We start from the raw sequence: 20,365 nt of genomic DNA on the forward strand, positions 1-20,365 counted from the left end.
GGGCCACAAGGCGGGGCCTAAGGGGAGTGGCTGGGGCCAGGCTATATAAGCCGGCCCCACCCTCATACTGGCGCTACGCATTAGTCTGCTAAGAGCAGCATAACGCTTACCGCCATCCAGAAGACCCTTACCTGGTTCAGTACGTGCGTCTTCAGTCTTTGGAAATCTCCAGTATCTTACCTGGATTCAGCCACACCATCACTGGAAGCACTGCCATCAGCTTCTCACTCTGCAGCCGCCGCGCACATCTTACTTTGAAGCCTCACCATTGCTGGAAGCACTGCTATCCGCTTTCCACTCTGCAGCCACTGCGCGCATCTTACCTGGATTCAGCCACGCCACCGCTCGAAGAAGCGCCTCTATCACTTCCGACTCTGCAGTAGCTGCATTCATCTTACCTGTCTTCTTTAATCCTCTGCGGGTGCCGCCCAACATCCTTACCTGTACCGAACTCCCATCAACACGGGGCCATCTTCGGGCGCAACATCCACATGGATCTTCATCTCCGGCAGCCTGCAGGAGTTCGGAAACTGCTCACCAGCTAACACCGATCAGCCGCACCTGCAAAGGCAATAAGAAACACAAGGTGAGCAATCACGTAGACTTTAACAAGTTAAAGCAGCGCAACTCACAAACTGGGCGCAACTTCTGGAACTGTCTTACCACCAGTGGGTCATCCGGAATAGACTTTCACCATTACGTGCTCCTGAGCCATCTTCATCACTAAGGGGGAGAGAGAACAATATATGGTTACAAACTGAGTAACATTGGGGAAGAATTAACACAAAGAATACGGACAATAATCAGAGTTATAAACACTTACCTTCGAGACGGAATGGTCACAGCCGGCCTGGACCTCCACAATCTAGACCAGTGACGCAACTAGGTCCATCCACAGCGCCCCTGCTGAAGGAAAGCAGGACGGAGAGCTCATCCTTAAACAAAAACAGGTGAACTTGCATGGGCAAACTCCTGCGTACTACATTTTGGCATGAAAGGGTCGAGGGGAACCGCGACATCACACTATCCTCATTGCCTCTCATCTTCTCTCACTGCCTCTCATCTTCTCTCAGGAACAGTTCCAGCATTCCGGGTCCACCAAAACGCAGCAGTTGGGGGAGAGAAGCGATCCGAGGGAGTCGACTCCTGGGAGGGTTCCAACCATGCCCCAACGCCGCCGCAGAGACCAGGTGAGCGTAACACCAGGGGGCGGCCTGGCAGCGAGGCAGTGGTGAGCCCTCTCGAGCAAAAACAGAGGTCAATGGGGGGGTGATAAAATATCTCGAAGAGGCATTTCTCCACGAACTGTTCGATATTGTCAATCTGTGTGGATTCAGGGACCCCGAGAATGTGAACATTGTTTCTGCATGATCTGCCCGCCAGATCTCATCCTTGGCCTCTATGCGCTTCACCGCCTGTTGGAGGGTCACTACTTCCTTTTGTAAGGATGCAACTCTGTCCTCAGTGTCTCCAATCTGTATTTCCGCCTCGGTCATCTGGCCGCATAACTTATCAATCTGGATAGAGGACGTCTTGACTTTGCAGGTCAAGGTGTCGATTTTTTAACCAAGAGACCATGCTATTTTTCAGGCTCAACAAAGTTTGATTTAATGTAGCCACATCAACGGCGCCGGGAGCCGAGGTTGAAGGAGGTGTGGGTGGCACCTAGTCCTGCATTGCGTACTGGTCCATCTTTGCCGGCTTCTTACTACCCGTTGTAGCAGGGTGCAGCAGGGACCCCGCAGGGTGTCCGCAGCAGTGTACTTTGGCCCCTCTCCAATCCAATAGTACGGAGTCGAAAGGGTAGTGAAATTCAGGGATCCGGGGTCCCGCACCCAGACCAACGGGGCAGTCCAAGTGTGGTACGTTCTGAAATGCCGTCGAGATGGACCGCAAGGACGGCAGTCTGGGAGTGAAACTCTGCATTTCCCCTCGCCATCTCCCAAGTGGGGGAGCTGTGGGAGGATCTGTCTGCCCATTTCCATGAGTTAGCGGTTGCACAAGGGGAGTGAAGCACAGATGCTCTGGGTCAAGAAGGAGGTATCACCGGTTTGACCATCCAGTGATCGCCCAATGGCACTCACATCCCAGGAGGAATGACAATGGTATTTAATGGGGTCGGGATCAGGTTGGGCTGGGGCTGTTGTATGGTGACGACCCCCCAATGCAGATCTCAGCTGGGAATAATGCTCCAGATCATTCAAGAGATCCCTAATTAGTGAGGAGCCTTATGGTTTTTCATTAGTGTCTTCCGCTGATCACTTCCTCCATGGTCAAATGGCAAGACCAGTGCTCACGATGCTCTGCTAGATGCTGGGATGCTGGTGTGCTAGAGGGGTCACAGGCCCAATGCGTGACCTGCACGAGGTGCGCGCCACCTGCACAGGGATATACAGTCCGATCCCGGCCCCAGTATGGAGGCAGTGCCGGTCCAGGTCGGTGTGTGGCAAAGCTTGCTGTAGGTCAAGCAGCCAAGGTGGTGTGGGGCAGACCAGAGAGGAGCCCACCCCGTCCAGCGCTATGTGAGCCACTCTCCGAGCCCCACTCATGCGGAAAGGTCAGCAGTCCGCCGAAAGGCGGTCCCCTGCCGCTCCGCCACAGAGGGAGCGCCGCAGGGATTAGGCGCCTGCGGGCACCAAGGCGGCCGTAGGGCAGACCAGAGGGGGAGCACCCGCCACTCGCGGATGCGGTAGCCGCTCTCCAAGACCTGATCTCGAAAGGTGGGCAGCTGTACCCTGGTGGGCAGGAGGAGGAGGCTCAGAAGCGAGGGGTTCCACGCACACCACAGGCAAGCCCACACCAAGGGTACCCCTTCACAACGCCTCGAGGCCTCACTCCAGCCAGGGGGCATGTGCATCCAAAACCAGCCAAGCTGGGCAGTCAGGAAGGAGCTCAGACTGAGCCCGACAGCTGCCCCAATCCAATGATGCAATTTATATAAGTCAGCCGTCACTCTAGAGCAGGATGTTTAAGGATATTAACGGTTGCTGAGAGCAAGGTCTCGCAGGCGGCAGCCATCTTTCAGCCGCGCAACAGCACCCCCCCCATTCGGGGGCATCCTCTGACAAACTGGCCTGCCGCCTGCTACAAAGGTAATACAGACTCTCTGTCCTGTCCAAGAAGAGAGTCCACATCCAAGCCGGTTTCTCTGCGGCCTCTAAAAACATAGCTGAACTCTATCTGCAAGTAGCTGGCCAATCCTTTTGCAGTCTCTTCCTCTCCTGCTCCCTCCCAGGCCCCTGTACAGCTCTGGCTTCTCACTTCACCTCTAAAACCCAGGACATCCTGTCCTCGCTCTCCTTGTCCTCCCCCCTCCATTTCTCCCAGCCCTTCTTCTGGCTGCTTCCCCCTCTCCTCATCATCCTCCTCCTCCTCTTCCTCCTCCTCTCACCTTTCTCTGACAACACACGACAATGTTTCCAGATGAGTCCAATCTATGAAAGTGTTGTCCTAACAGGTGCTCCCCTGCTCCTCCAGAACCATAAACGACCACATTGACACCCTTGCTCCAGCCTTGGCATTTTTCAGCAATCACCCTTTCACCACTGGATCATTTCCCTCTCTCTTCAAGCACTCCATTGTGCATCTGCCTGCCCCTTAAAAAGCCTTCTGCCGACCCTACTTGTCCCGGAAACTATCACCCGATGTCTACCACTCCTTTCCTGGGAAAACTCCTGGAAAAAAAATTGGTGCCACGAGGTTGAATCCCTGGGTCTAAGTGGATGAGCTTAACATCTAACAGTCTTCGTATGTCAACACTGGTAAGTATGTACCCTACAAGACAAGGGTAGGTCTAATAAGTAAAGTATCAAAAATCATGACAAGTATTCATAAAAGGAGAATCCAAGAGAAGAACAGAGATGTACCTTGGATATGAAACTGCATGGAGCTTGGGATTACTTCTCTACATTCTTTAAATTGCCTGTAGTTCACAAATCTCTAGTCCAAGCCATGCCTTGGCAGGAGTGGCTGGAGTTTCAAAGCAAGAGGGGGTAGTGTATTAGGTCCTCCCTTTGCATACCCCAATGGGGGTCCAAGATCCTAATGTTGAAAGACAAAAATTAAGTCTGAAATTCAATCAGTGTCAGGGCTTTAGTTTGACCTCAAGAATAACATATTTAGGTATTAGGTGGGAAATAGAGAGTGGGCAAATCCCAACAATCTATAATATCATTCAGATAGCTTACCTATTAATGGTATCTGGCGTGCTGATAGTAAGGATCCTGCTCATGTGCCCAAGGAGAACTGGCTGTTATTTGCGGTGCATTCGGTAACAAGACTGGCTCGAATATTCAGTTTAGCAGGAACTGACTTCCTGCAACGTTCGCGTCATGTGCGTCAGCACGTCACGTGCGCGATGACGCCACGCGTGACGTCATCACGTATCGCGACGCGAGCCTGAATCATATTGGACCAAGTAGTATTCACAATGCTGGTAGAAAACAGAGTGCTCGTGCATGCATTCCAGTAAGAACACATTAGCTAAAATTGAAATAAGTGAGACTGTGGATATGTGGACATCAGGACGAAGAATGAACGGTCACCAGTGGCACGACATTTTTTGGAAAAAAGGCATACGATAGCCCAATTGCGTTACCAGATAGTAGAAGTAGTCTCAAAGGCAACAAGAGGAGGTAACCATTCCAAAAAACTTGAACAACGTGAATTATACTGGATTGATAAACTGGACAGTACGACTCCTTATGGAATGAAGAGTTTCATCTAGGTGCCTTTCCATAAACCAGCTACATGAACACAACATATACACATAATGGTTGAATCATCAGGTGATTGGTGATCTAATCTAAAGATCCTAGATGACAACACACTATTGACCAAGTATTGTTGAGCACAATTTGATGAGAATAACATACATTACCAGCTTGTAGGTATCGAATGATCCATATTTGTACCAAATCATCATGAGTTATTGTCATCATAAAGATCGATGTGAAAATGACTACTGCACTAATTTGTTGCCTTTAGATTGTGAACAGAGGTGCCCCGCGGTTGACCTCTGTCTCTAATCACATGCCATTCCCTGCCTAATCTAGCTATCCCCCAGATTTAGACATCCCCCATCAATCTGATGCTTACCCTGCCTAACCATGTCCTAGGGATATTGTACCCTTCTGGTGCTTATGATCTTGATTTATTGAGTTTATCACGTTAATTATTCCCATTGCTCACATACTTAGGATTTACCTTCAATTTTTTCCAGAGGCCAGCGTCGGACGGCATTCCCAACATATCCACAGTCTCACATATTTCAATTTTAGCTAATGTGTTCTTACTGGAATGCATGCACGAGCATTCTGTTTTCTACCAGCATTGTGAGTACTACTTGGTCCAATATGATTAGTGCTCGCGTCGCGATACGTGATGACGTCACGCGTGACGTCGACGCGCTGACGCACATGACGCGAACGTTGCAGGAAGTCAGTTCCTGCTAAACTGAATATACGAGCCAGTCTCGTTACCGAATGCACCGCGAATAGCAGCCAGTACTCCTTGGGCACATGAGCAGGATCCTTACCATCAGCACACCAGATACCATTAATAGGTAAGCTATCTGAATTATATAGATTGTTGGGATTTGCCCACTCTCCATTTCCCACCTAATACCTAAATATGTTAATCTTGAGGTCAAACTAAAGCCCTGACACTGATTGAATTTCAGTCTTAATTTTTGTCTTTCAACATTAGGATCTTGGACCCCCCCATTGGGGTATGCAAAGGGAGGACCTAATACACTACCCCCTCTTGCTTTGAAACTCCAGCCACTCCTGCCAAGGCATGGCTTGGACTAGAGATTTTTGAACTACAGGCAACTTAAAGAATGTAGAGAAGTAATCCCAAGCTCCATGCAGTTTCAGATCCAAGGTACATCTCTGTTCTTCTCTTGGATTCTCCTTTTATGAATACGTGTCATGATTTTTGATACTTTACTTATTAGACCTACCCTTGTCTTGTAGGGTACATACTTACCAGTGTTGACATACGAAGACTGTTAGATGTTAAGCTCATCCACTTAGACCCAGGGATTCAACCTCATGGCACCAATGTGAGGTAGGAAGAACTATGTTAGTCTGCTTATAGTAATTAGTAAGAAAGTCTTGTTTTTGATTAATTGAGTAAAAATTACAACTAAGAATAATGTTTTCTCTTGTAGATATCCAGACACAACATCTCGGAAGTTTAGAATATTGAAGATTAATCATTGGACAGAAATTTTTCTTGATTTTAACATCCACTTCAGAAGAAGGGAGCTTTCCCGAAACGCGTAGTTTTTATGTTTGTATTTTGATGATTTATCACGTGTGAGGAAATTACAGAGACTTCTAAAAGTTTCACACAACTCTATTGTTTGTAAACTATATATATGTTAATAAGAGAAGTCCACTAAAGTATATGTGAATAAATCTTGTTGGTAATACCGATAATTGAATTATCTATAAAGCTTTTGACATAGCGGTATGTCTAGATGATGGTTAACATTTATATCTAGAGAACTACACATATTGACTGTCTGCGACAGTACCCAGAGTGTGCCGGGGACGCGAGGGGCCCACATTTTGTGGTTCCCTCCCTCCTCCAGTTCAACCTGAGAGTTCCTACCAGTACCAATAGTAGATGCACCCATTTTTGCCACATGCTTGTCAAAACAATGTTAACATAATTCCCTTGGCCCTTCCCCCACTCCCTCATCACCCCCCAGACCAGAGTGATGCCCATCCCCTTCCAACCCCACTTTCTTATCTGCAATCGACCTCTCTTGCAGCAGTTTCTTAACTCCAAAAAATATTTTATGCTCTTGCTGCACTGCTGTGGAGAAGTCCGGATAGACATGGAAAGTAACAGCGTTTTACCACCCCTTTTCCCAAGCCAGATGCAGAATAGTGTCCCAGTCTCAGTAATTCAGCAGTTTTGCAATGACCCACCGGGGTGGGGGCCCAGGCTTTGGTTTTGTCGGAGGCGTTCTATGGGCTTGTTCAACCACAAATGCAGTCGAAAAGTCCAGGCCGCCAAGCAGATCTTTTAGTAATTTTTCCACTGCGGTTTCCAAAGGTCCATGGCCAAATCCCTCAGGAAAGCCCAATAAGCGTATCTTACTTCTTCTGGACATGGCAAGTCATCGCACTTCTGTAGGACGCTTCAAATCTCTGGACCTCCCAGTCACCTGGTTCTTAAGGGCAGTTATATCATCCTCAGCAACACCAATTCGCACTTCTGCCTCCGTTACCCTTGAGCACACCTGCTCCATCTGGCTGTTCAGAGTGCCAATATTGGATGTTATTCCACCAAGTGTGTTAGTCATGGAGGCAAGTTCTGCCTGCATGTCCTCCATTAGTTGCCAGAGATTGGGGGTATCCTGCTCCTCCTGCGGGTTCGTCCGCTCACTTGGCCCAGGGGATGGTTCAGCCCGACTGATGTGCAAACACCTCGAGGTTCTGTTTTTTCTGGCTGCTTTACCTTTAGTCGTGGTGGCAGGAGGAGTAAGCAACAAGCAGGCCCACGGGGCAGGCAGAGTAAATTATCGGGTGCAGTTCCAGATTCCAGCACCACGTAGGGAAAACAGGGCAGGAGCCTGCACGGTCACTCACCAATATCTTTAACTCACACAGGGTAGGCAGTCATCATTAGGGTCCCCTTAAGCAGGTGTTCACATAGCCATCCACCATGGCGGCCAAGCCTCACTCACCAGCGCAACTCCCAACTGGTGTACTGTGCTCAACTCCCCCTTCTACCAACTGAGGATATGGCTCAGGGCCCAGCTGCATACCAGTTTGCCCTACAATACCATATAATGTCTCCTGCCCCAGCAGGCGCTGTCTTCACAATTCAGCCAGCCTCCAATTGTGGCAGCAGTCAAATGCTTGCCGAGCAGCCAGCCAACAGTGCACAGCGTGACACTCACTCAATAGTGATCCTCTCCACTCGTCTCATGTAGATAAGTCGCCAGGCCCCAGGCAGACCAAAGCGGCATGCCTCCTCTGCGCGCACCCACGGGGGGGCCGCACAAGTCGTGCAGTTAGGAAGGCCCAAACTTGGTTTCAGCCGCGGTCCACTTCGGGCGTCTTTCTCCGACAAAGTAGTCACGCAGGATCCCTGGCGCGATGACAAGCACAGACTTCTCTTGCTCCCCCGCCAGGCAGGCACAACATGTACAGGTCTTCCTGGGTGCAGTTCGCAGCTCAAGTGCAGTCGCTCATCCGGCCCTCGACAGCGAGCCAGTCGGGGCAGATGGGTCAAGTCTTCGGTCTGTGAGGCTGTCATGGCGGGCCATGCTCCTCCAATCGCTCACTTCTTTGCCATCTGGCAATAGCGCACAGGCCACAGCGCTAGTATCTTCGCCGGGGAGCAGAGCTCCCAAATATTAACCGTGTGTGCTTGTGGTATTTACACATCAAAAGCTGCAAGGCAACACACACCAGCTCTCTGCTCTACAGCAGGCACGCAGATCCACAACTGAGGGATCAGAGATCCAATGAAGTGAAGCCATCTTGCAAACTGCTCAGCAGTGCCCGCCCCCACCTCCAGTCTACCGTCACCCATTAATCATACCCTCCCTTTCCTCTCTTTCCTCCTACCAACTCTAACCTCTCTACTACTACTACTCAATCACTCTCCTTTCACTCGCTCTGTCACCCTTTCATCCACTCTACTTTGCCACTTCCACTCTCATGAACATTTACCACAGATGACCACTTTCTCTTACCAACCAATACCTCACCTTTTCTAGAATTGAGTTCCACACTCCTCCACACAGTCATTCCTCCTTCTGGTCTCTTGGTCTGCCACTTCCATCTACTCTGACCTCACCCGAACAACCCACACCTTGCTGTTTCCTGTCCCTGGTTTTATCTCCTCCCCCCCTGCACCCATGGGTCCCCCTTGCCCCAATGGTACGCAAGGCCACTCGATCCCCATTTTACCCACCCGAGAGGGTTTACAGACTGTTGAATACATAAAAAGGGTCTAAGCCATGCACCTTTTAGCCGTGCAGCCATCTGCTTTCATCACTGGCAGCCCACGCTGAACAATGTCCAAGTTTATGTCATGGTGCCAGTGTCTGCAGGTAACAATGCCTGGAGCGCAAAGCGATCCGTGCTGTTGCTGGTTACATTTGTTGCCACTTCATCTCTCTCTCTCCATTGCAAAGACGCTGGCAGGAGGCATTTCTCGGGAGACTCCAATGGGCTGCCTTGTCGCAAGTGATCGGCTAGGAATGTTGCTGCATGTAGGGTTCTACAAATACATTAAAGTGACTGGCCAGCATTTTCATATAGAGGTATGGGGTGATCATGAGTGGTGCTATCAGCAATCAACCAGGCACAAACGGAAGGGGCTGGGGCACTACCAACTGCCACCATCCCCCCTTTGGGATAGGAATGGCTCAGGTTTTCACCATGGTAGAACTCCCACTCCAGGCCGAGGGGAACCCCGTTCTTAGTCAGGGTCAGAACACTGACCCTGTCACAAGACACCAATGGTGTCATATCCACAAGTAAATAGACGACATGAAAGTAAGCATCAGATAGCACCTTTACAATATGGTGAATTGCAAGCAGAAGTATGGAAGATTAGGGGTAGACTTCATTGGATCTTTGCACTACATGAGAACTTGATCAGAGCTGCGCAGATTGTGGGCTACATGTCCAAATTGATGGACATACAGTTCTTGGAGGAGAGCACAGAAAAGTCTACCATCAAATTCTAGATATCCTGACATGGAGGGGACCCTTTACAAATGGTGACTGGCAATTTCTAATTCCTATGCAAAACAGGGATTTGTCAAGTGAAAGCAGCTCTCTAACACCCCAAAGGACAGTCAGAAAGGGGGTTGGGGGGATGTCTTTTCGAAAGGAGTGATACAAGCAGCAAACAGAATTGTGGAAGGCATGGAAGAAGTTCAGAGACCTTGCAACCCAAATGCCTATTCTCAATTGAGGAACAAGGGCAACCCCCATTTCAATTCATGACAGTGAGGAAAGCAAACACTTTGTTGAGACCCCCCATGTGTCATGAATTGGAAAGGACAAGTGCAGAGTAAGGAACTTGATAAACCCAGAAGGGTCATGTGGAATGATTTTGAAAAAAAGGCTGGGTACAGATTTGATTGCCAAACAAATAAAGGTGGTGGAAACCCACTCAAACTATGTAAAACAATGTATAGACAAATATGGAATAAGAAACAGCTACCATGTGTCAGAAACATCCCAAAAGCCCAATGAAGGGGCAGAAGTCAGAGAGAAAGCAATTTCTGGCAAACAAGCCTTGGAAGACAGGGACCGGACGATGGAACTGAGGTAGAACACGATTCTATCCTAAGGACACTTGGTGAGTCGGGGAGCAGTGTCCGCATAGCACAGAAGACCTGAACTTCCCAATCAGGAAGGTTCTGGAAGAGCCAAAGAGATCTGTGCAGACCAAGAGAAACAGCAATTATGTGGGAAGAGTTTGTAATAGACTAAAATCCCCAATGGGATTTAATCTCTCCTTAAGGAAAGGAAAGGGGTCATGCATCATGAAGTCTCTATTCCAACTCATGCCACCAGCAAGTGACGCAGAACACAAGTGTTTGGGAGGGAGGGAGGGAAGAAGAGCTGTGGGCAGCAAGAGAACAAACAGTGGTGGACTATTGCTGAAATAAAAGAGAATATATGCAGGGGTGTATGTGGCAGTCTTCAATCGTCTTTGATAGCCGACAACCCCTTTCTGCGAGAGCTGTATGCATCCATCCAATATGCATTTGGAGGCTGTAAACTACTACCCACCATTACAGTGGCTGCATCGCTGGGACAACTGCGAAGATGCAGTATAGAGTTTGCTCACAAGTGCACCCAGGTCACTTACAGCGATCACGCTATGATATTCCTATGTATGAAATATGTAGGTAGAGTCAGCTTATCTTGCGCTTGCACTTCCTGTAGATTCTATTTTGTTAGTTTGTTCAAAGAATACCTTGATACTTAGTAGCTTTTAGACCTCAGTCTTTATTGTGACTTGATACGCTGAATTACCTTCCTTTAACTATCATATTTTGTAGAATTACCATCATTCGACATATATGTTACACTTTGCTTCAAATTATATGCATTCAATCTGAAGTTGCTGTTACTATGCACATTGAACTTGGTCTGTATCTCTCATTCAGTTAGCACATTGTGTTGAATTGTCTTCATCAACATATTATTTTATCTTGCATCCAATTATGTGTGTTCAATCTGAGGTTGCTGTTAATGTATCTTCTGTACACTTTGTACTTTGCCTGTATTACTCTATGTATAGTTGCTGTTGTTGTTGTGGCAACTGTACACTGTACTTTGCCTGTATCCCTCTTTGTACTTTTGCCTGTATCCCAACACGTGTTTCCCCGTCTAGATGGTGACGGTTCCTCAGGGATGTCATTTGAATCATGCTATATTTTTTTTAATTCGTATTTAGCATGTGTCTGCTGTTATTCTGATCTCTGAAAAGTAAGAAGTAATGAAACCAAAATTGGGTCATTGCTAGTATACTTATTAGTATATTGGCTGCATTAGAGGTGATTATTATAGGTACATACTATATAGATACACTTGTCTCAGTTGTGTTAGATAACGGGAGCCGTTTGGTCATGGAGGTTTTTTTCAACTTTCCCTTCTGTGCCTTAATGCGATTATTGAGACTTTGTTATAATCGTTGAATGCGGTGCGGTTGCTGCCTGTAAATAATAATATTATTGTACATTTAGGAACAATCCCACACACCTGAAATTACATTTACTTCATTAATTTAAGGAATTGTTCTAAACGTCTCTTTGTTCAATGGTGTACGGTACCATAAGATCCCTAGAAAGACCTTACTAAGCATGTAGTATATACTATAACTCTTTAAGGAAATTTTCCTATGTAGTTCCTTACCCGGTATCTAAGATTCTTTGGCGTGGTAATTTCTCTTGGTTCAATTGCCGTTGATCTCAATTGAAAAACCTTGTGTGTTTATACGGCAGAATGACGTCACATGTTGTTCTCGTATTGCTGCCATTTTGCCATAGGGAATTGTGGTAAATGTATTACGTATTGAAATGTATAGCTCGCATAGTTGCTGTGTGTATGGGACCCAGTTAATTTGATTTCATGTTACTAATTAGTTAGCCGTTTATTGGTTGAATTGTTGCTGAGGTGAATTCACAGTTTGTAGGCGGAGGCTGCAATTACTAAGTTCTTTACGATCAGTTAGCCATTAACTGCTATTGCTTGGCACGTGGTATTATCCTCAACATTTACAATATATATATATATATATATATATATATATATATATATATATATATATATATATATATATGTCAGTGTTCATATTCTACTGTATATAACAAATATAGGTTTTACAGCATTGCCAACATGTATGTATATATATATATATATATATATATATATATATATATATATATGACAGAGTTCATTTTCTACTGTATGTATCAAATCTACTATTCACAGCTTTGTCAACATATTTATGTAATACACTCTATGCTTTGAACAGACATTCATGATCTTTTTTTTTACAAGAAATGGTGCATCTCCTGATCTATGTTTAATATGGTGTATGTGTCCATACAACATATCCAAAAAGCCTCTTGTCTCCTCAGTAATATTTCCGTTTTGCCTCCTCACTGTGGAGGTAATATTTTCTCAATTCCATAACATTTCAATTGTGTGATTTTTTGTTGGGGGTGCTTTTCCTGAAAAATGTGATGCTAAAGGCAACGCCACAAGCAAGGATATGAGAACACTTGCTGTTCAATTAAAATGGATATGAACACATGCCTGCTAATCATAGTTATTTGCTGATTTGATTAACAAACAAATGTTTCTATAAAGATCTGTACAACAGTAGAAACACATAGGCCCAGAGGACGCTCCGAGCGAAATGCATGTAGGCCTGATAGAATATGTATAATTTTATCCAGATTGCAATAATTCTAGCTGGATAATACATCACATCTTTTTTACCACTTGCTGGATCATTTATTTTACAAGACTTGCGCATAGGAAAACTAAAGTATTGCTATGGAATAAAAGTGACCCTGCATGTGGGAAAACTAGATCAAATCTCACTGCTTATCCATAGCACCAAAACACAACTCTACAGCCTATCGGAGAACTTCAGTGGGACACAACAGATAAAATAAATATTAAAAGGTTATGTTTCATGCATAAACAACATACCCAAGAAGCTGCTGGTCATCACGTTGGTATGCATGGCTACTGGACAGCAGAATTACTTGTGCAAACTCGCTCCTTTTGATCCAGGAAACCAGCATTTGTCGGAATGCCTTCGATTTATTCTAAGTGACGCAAGGAAGGAAACAGTAGTTTAATAGGTCAGAAAGCTATGGCATTTTAAACCCTGGATTCCGCATGATATTGCTGCTTGTCCTTACACAGATAGAAAGTCAAGGTAGAACACGCTTTCTCTATCTAGATAAAATATTTCTTAATTTGTTGCACTGGATACCTATCATACATACTAAAGAAAAAATCCACCTCCCAATTCTTTCGTTCCTTTTGTGAAGTCTATGCATTCTTTTTTTTTTTTTTACACTACCCCCCATCAATGTTACATATCCCACATTTTTACACCTAATATCTAGATTTTTCCTTCTGCAACTTGCCAAGTAGAGGCCCATTCCAAGCTGGGGATTTCTCATTCGCTCTGCTGATATGGTACAGTGCAAAAGCACGTGTTATAATGACCTCCAATTGGTAGCGTGGCTGAGTAGTCAAGGCAAACTCTTTGGAAAGAGAAGTATGAATAAAAGGTACAGTAAGACCTTCAAAGATACACATTTAGGTAAGTTGCACACAATAGATCTTAAAAAAAAGAAATCGGTATAGAAAAATTTCCCAAAGACATCTACAGTATCGCAGGTAAGTAAATAACTAATCGAACATGGAAAAACTGGGCCATACAGAGTTCACGAAATCCAATAATACCTTTTGGTGAGTCTCTTAGGCCCCTTTAAAGTCAGAAATGGTCAAATGCTACAGAAAAGTTATTCCGTTTAGAATAAAAAGTATTACGATTAGCTGGAGAGGTTGATGTATGTAATATCCAAACGTTGGTTCATGGGCTAAGTTTATAGGTCTGCACAAATAGCCCCACAGGATGCAGGGGACCAAGGAGGAACTAGAGACAGATTAAGGATGCTGTCACCAAGTAAACTCATCACCTCACCAAAGGGGAGATTGCAGAGTTCAGCTCGAACATCACCAGCCTCAGAGGAAAGGAAGAAAGATCTGTGAGCAAATAAGGAGCACCCAAACACTAGGATTCAATGGAGAAATTGTGTTGCAGTGGCTTCAAGTACAGAGTAGCACTCTGGTAAACGAATCAAAGGTCACAGTTTGCACTTCAAACGAAAGACAGCAGTATATGCCACTGGAGCTCGCCAGTCGTGAAGAGTGGTACCCGAGTCCTGCTTGACAGTTCAGTCCCATAGAAAGAGTCCAGCTGTAGTGACATCCGCAACAGGACTCTGGATGGATGCCATGCACTTGTGTCAATGTCAGGCAACTCAGGAGGGTCCTGGAGGCCAGAGAAGCACAACAATGTGGTACAGAAGTGGTAAGCCTACTGGTCCCTCTAGATCATGGGGAAAGAGGCCCACAAGGTTACTTATGGTCTCAGGAGTATCAGACAGTTGTCTGGTTTTCAAGGAGTCAAGGGATGCGGTTGCAAAGTTTACATTGATATCCTCAATTGGTTTGTTTCATCCTAGCGTGTAGTGATCAAGTCCCAGTGTTTGAGAAAGCATGAGTGCAGAGTGACTTCTTCTAGCCTAAAACCTGTGTTAGAGGATGGTACCATATCCACAAGTCAGGTGAGTAACACATTCAGCAATTAAACATTTTACGGCAAGGTAAATAATGTTGGTCGCCACATACAAACTCGCTGCAAGGTCCTAAGATGCTGATTCCAAAGAAATGACAGAAATCCCACCTCATAGACACCGAATAAAGCTCCTTTGTTAGTCTGGGCTGGAACCAAGTCACCAGTGACCCTATATGATCACTCGCAGTTTCCACACACTTGCCTTACTACTGGGCTTAAATAATACAGGCTGTCGTTTTAGAGTCGAGAGAGAGCAAAAAGCTCCCTGGGAGAGGGACATGATTTATAACATACCTCACGTTTCGGATCATCTAATCGGCCTCTCTCAAAAGTGCTAAATCAGCTTCATATACACCATCACCATTCAGCATTCCGTTTTATCAGTGCCAGATATGAATTAAAAGCAGTTCTGATGTCTCTAGGGCGGGTGTGGGGTACACCACAACTATGATCCCGTTCCTCCTCATTGATATATCAAGTCTTTAAAAAACAGTCTGCAGACCCGAGCAGTGTTCTGCATCCAGCACATGGCAATCCTTGATCTAGCCAATAGAACCGCCAAACAAACAAATGTCGTTTTTATGGTGGGGTTATTTCTAAAATATCCGAATGAGAAACAGACCTGCTCAAGTTTAACCTCTTCCATGACCAAAGTCTCTAGTACATGTATCCAAAACCTCTGGATTTATTTACAAGACCACATCATGTGTATGGAATCAGAATATTCAGTCCTACATTTAGTGCAGGTATGAGGATCAGGTGATCCATTTTATGTAGTTGGAGTCAAGTGTAGTACACTTGTTGCATATACTTAAATTGAATCAGAGAAACTTTGGGGCTAAGTGAGATAATCTTTGTTAATGGACCAATTTGCATCCACTCTTCCTCACCCAATTACCTATCTAGAACTGAATTCCACCATATCACCTTAACACCATAGTGTTTGCAGTCTGCCATTAGTGCTTTATAAAAGAACTGATATTGCATGGTGGCATGGCATTCCTGAAGATAGTACAAGTAGTCAAAGACGCCAGAAAGTCGGGCCACTTACTGCAGAGGGTGTGGCGCAACCCTTGCAATTGCATAACCACCCACAAGCCAGCCGTGTCAAGCATAACAAGGCTAACAAGTGGGGGGGCACGTCCCCTCAACCAGCAGATCCTCTCACATGTGTATACCCACGCTGCATCTATACTTCAGGGTCAGTGGAACACTTCAGTGCCAGAGATTTCCATCAATAGCAACTGCAAAAACAAGTACTTATCGCCCACTCATATACTAATCTACAACCACATGCACCCTACCAACAGCTTCATTGATGGAGGACTCCAGTGCAAAAGGCAGAGCGAGCCTCTGCTCATCATCAAAGATGGATAAGAAATATGTCAAACCCAGAATGTGACCAGTCGAAGGCCGAATTTTGTTTCACCCACAAATGCCTTCGTGGTATTAGTCAGAATTCTCTCAAAAAGCATTTCCTGGTTACCAACTCACAGGACATTACGGTCTAATTTTAAAAACCCGCTGTTCATCTCACGATGAGCAAAACTGGGAGCTTTGAGTCAGGGACCCTTCTTTATAGCGTCTCCTAAACTGTGGAATGCTCTTCCACCAGACCTGAGGGGTTGTAGGTCCCTGGCCCTGTTCAAACATCTCTTAAAAACATACTTGTTTGCATAAGCATTCTACATGCTCTTTGATCGCTGTTCTTGATCGGGCCAATATAGTTTTTGTATTAATTCAAGGTTATATGTCGTATGTTGGTGTGAGCGCTCCAATGCCCCCGGGCTTGCCTGTCTTGGCGCTATATAAATAAATAACAATAAATAAACCCACCTCCATCATATGCCTTGATCATGGTGTCTAACTTAATTTTGGGAACTCTAGGGATCGCTTGGAACCAATATAGACACATGGGTAACACTTATTTTTAAGAACAGCTCGACGGCCTGCCAACAACAGGGGGTAGTTGTTGCACCTCATCGCCAGTCCAGGGAGCATAAAGGACCAGAGCAAAGCGGACATAACAGATCACTTCCACAATTCTGGCAACGTGAACACCCAGACATTTGGCCGAGTTGGGATACCACTTGAAACCAAAATCAACCTGAACTCAGCCGCTGAGTCAGTCAACGGAAGGACGCCAGATTTGCCCCAGTTTATCATCAGTCGAGAGTAGTCTTCGAAGGATACAATCTCGTATTAAGAACTGTTTAAGATCACATCATCCACATATATGACTAGACTGAAATAACTGTGCAAGGCGATACCTCTGCCCCATCGGTTCATTAGCCCACGCAAATAGCATAGGAAAGATAGGACATCCCAGACAGGTGCCTCCCCCATGCATCTCTCGCAAGCACAATAACATCAGAAATGTTAGCGCCGATTTGTACCCTAGCCTCACAGAGCTATGTAGAAGACAGATCAATTTAATCAGGTTCTTTCCTAACCCAAACCTCCCTAGCATCGACCACAGATATCTCTACTTCACTGAATCAAATATCTTCTTGGCTTTTATGAAAGCAGCAATTGTTGTAGACAGTGGGAGTAGACATTGGGGCAAAAGTGCTCTGCAGAGTCAAATGAGTTGACCTATCTTGCATGAATCCAGTTTGATCCACAGCAATCGCAGCGGAAACACGCTGCTGAGTCCTATTTGCGATGACCCTAGCAAGGTTCCCATTATTAATATTTAACATTGTGAGTGGTCTGTATGACCGACATAAGTGTCTGGACTTAGCAGACTTTGGGAATACAACATTGTTTGCTTTATTCAAACCTGCAGGGTGTGATCATATCACTGATGCCTCATGGCACATAGTTGGGAGACTAGGTACCAGTTTCTCAAAAAAGGCCTTGTAAAAATCTGACGTGAGGCTATCTGTCCCTGGCCCTGGCACATTACCAGTTGCCAATTCTTTTTTGCAGCCCTAATTGAGCTGATCTCCTGATGACCGCGCATACCAGCGTCCTTGATCAGCTGGATGCCCGTGCCTCTCTTTGTCTGCCGGTCTGTCCACGCCAGATAAGCATCTTGCTTTGTGCTCTCCTGGCCTCTTCTCCTCTCAACCTTTGAACCTCCCTTTTCTTCCAGGGTGGGCTTCTCCATTTGGATTGTTCGTCATTCTTTTTAAGAAGTGACTTTCGCAGACTTTTCCTGAGCCACTAGACCGCTCACCATAGTTGTTTCTCATAGTGATCTTTATGGTCCCGCATTTCTCCCTCGTCTCAGTACTTTGCAGGTAGGCTGTACGACTTTCAACCTGGTCTTTACATATTGACGTATGGAGAATTGAAGGAGTTTGTGTATAACAAGGAGAGGGAAAGGTTTATAGAGTCTGGGAAGATCGTGTTTTCCCTGGATAGTCGTCCCTGGTCCCATGGTGGGGGTCCCTCCCCATGCGATCCTCTCGCTGAGTACCACCCCCAGGGGGACTATCGGGTAGCAGCCTCAGCTTCGTGGCCTCATGGGACAGGGCTCCCCCTAGAGCGGCAGGGACGACATCCTGGGATTCGTCACAAGTATTATTAAACTTCATTTGACGAGCCAGGGTTATACATGCCTGATTGAGGATTTTGTACTGTAGTACATTGAATCTGATTCAATACAACCACCTGCGTATACTACATAATGAATTCAGTATTAATAGCCAAAATGGAATTTCGATGAAGCAATGCTGTCATCATATGTTTGTTATTGTGGGTGTAACTGTGATGCTGGAAATGCATTGGAGGGACAGGGCCTCCCTGTCCTTGTCCTGTAGTCCTTTTTCATTATGTTCTGTATTATTTTCTGCCCAGGAGTCCATGTGGGACACCTGGCAGTGAAGCTCTTCCCGTTTCTGGTTTGGTGTACATACCCATGGGATACCCTTATGGCACCCATGGGTGGAGGTGCAACCCTGTGCCCCTAGTTTATGATTTTGGGCACCTGAGTGTGGCCCACAGAGCATAGTATATTCTGGTGGCAGCTCAATGCTGAATTTGACAGGTGCTCCGAGTATCCTCCATTTTGGGATACCCAGGCCCTGCCATTGCAATCAGTCGATTCCTTATAGGAAACAAGATGGCCCCTGTGGCCTCTTGCTTTCTATTGCTTGTTACCTTTTTTTCCCCAAAGTCCTGGGAAGCCCTGACTCAGCCCCTTCCCCCTTACTGGCTGTTGGGTGGAAGTTTCATATATGGTGTTGTTATGAAGTCCAGGCCAGACTGGCTGGAGCCTTCCCAGTGACTGTATGTTGTGGGTACACCCTGTGGGTGGGACCTGGGTGAATGGAGTGTGTGACCAATATGCACTTGTTGTGGATGTCTGGTTTCTGGTGTTTGACACAATGACTGAGACAGCCCTGCCCGAAACTGGTATGAATGCAGTGTGTAGTGTTGAATGGCTGGGTACTTGTCCCAATACACATTCCTTGTTATGAGCGTCTGAGAGGGAGGAGTATTGCCTGAATGCGCTGTATGCCCGATTGGCTGACTGACTGTATGAATGCCCTTCTGTATGATTGGCTGCTGAGTGTGACCCAGCGGTGTGGATGAGAGACAGAATAGTACATCTGGGGACCTCTCACCACTGGAAATTGTTCAGAAGCTGAAGTTGAAACTGATGCTTAATCTTGAAGCCGAGCCTGAAGGAGAAGGTTGACTGCGGTCTCCCTTCACCGAGATCCAAAAGCCCAAAGCCGTCGAGACTGATCCAAGAGAGGACCTGGTTAGGCACCCTCTTCCCGTGCTCAGAGGGACCATCGAGCAACGCTAACCTTTGCTGAAGCGCCCTGGAAGTAAGACCCTCGAAAGGCTGCCGACCAGAGACTGGGTCAGCCGAAGCGAACGAAGATCAGCACCGGACATTCCGTCCACCGCCGTCGACCAGGGTTTGCAAGTTTGCTGTACGGCTGGAGGCCCGTCGAAGCCGTGTTGCCCAGAAGAGAGGACCGCTTGACGCTGAGCCGCCGACGACCGAAGCTGCACGCTCCTTTGCCTAAGACTTTCAATTCACGGGCACGCTCGTCCGCACCGCCACCCGCCTTATCCCGCTGGAGAAGGCCAGACTGTCGACACGCCAAGGAGCATCCGTCGGTGGGTTTCCGGCCACCCAATGACCGTAGAGACGCCGGATGACTCGACGCCCTTGTTGGGCCACAGTTCTTCACAAACTCTTTGCGGTACTGAACTATTGTCATCCAAGGTGCCCCGCACGCCTCTTCCTTGCAGGACGTCTTCGTTCCTCCGTCGACGCGCACCTTCGGACCGCAGCTGCCAGCCTCACTGCCGGAGTTCACTTTCTTCGGGGGATTTCGACGATGTGTGGCTCCTGCTTTAAAGGGAGCTGCTCAAGAAGGATTCGTCGACGACCCGACGTCAAACTCTGCTATTCCAGGTACATTGGGGTGGTAGAAACATTATAGAAGGAAATAAAACTCTTAGAACAATATATGGACTGGGCTTGTGATACATCTTTGCTTTGCAGGTTGCCCAGGTT

General features: G+C 46.4%; 1 protein-coding gene across 1 annotated transcript in view; it reads right to left on the minus strand.

Annotated features, from left to right (window-relative positions):
* Positions 1–20,365, minus strand: part of PSMG2 (proteasome assembly chaperone 2) — a 299,366-nt gene that overhangs the window by 150,231 nt on the left and 128,770 nt on the right. Inside the window, exon 4 of the mRNA XM_069620829.1 lies at positions 13,215–13,333. Within this exon, the coding sequence (XP_069476930.1) occupies positions 13,215–13,333 (119 nt within the window). The remainder of the gene's footprint in view (positions 1–13,214; positions 13,334–20,365) is intronic.

Source organism: Ambystoma mexicanum, chromosome 5q (assembly GCF_040938575.1).
Source record: "Ambystoma mexicanum isolate Mex_15411 chromosome 5q, UKY_AmexF1_1, whole genome shotgun sequence".
Taxonomy (NCBI): Eukaryota; Metazoa; Chordata; class Amphibia; order Caudata; family Ambystomatidae; genus Ambystoma; species Ambystoma mexicanum.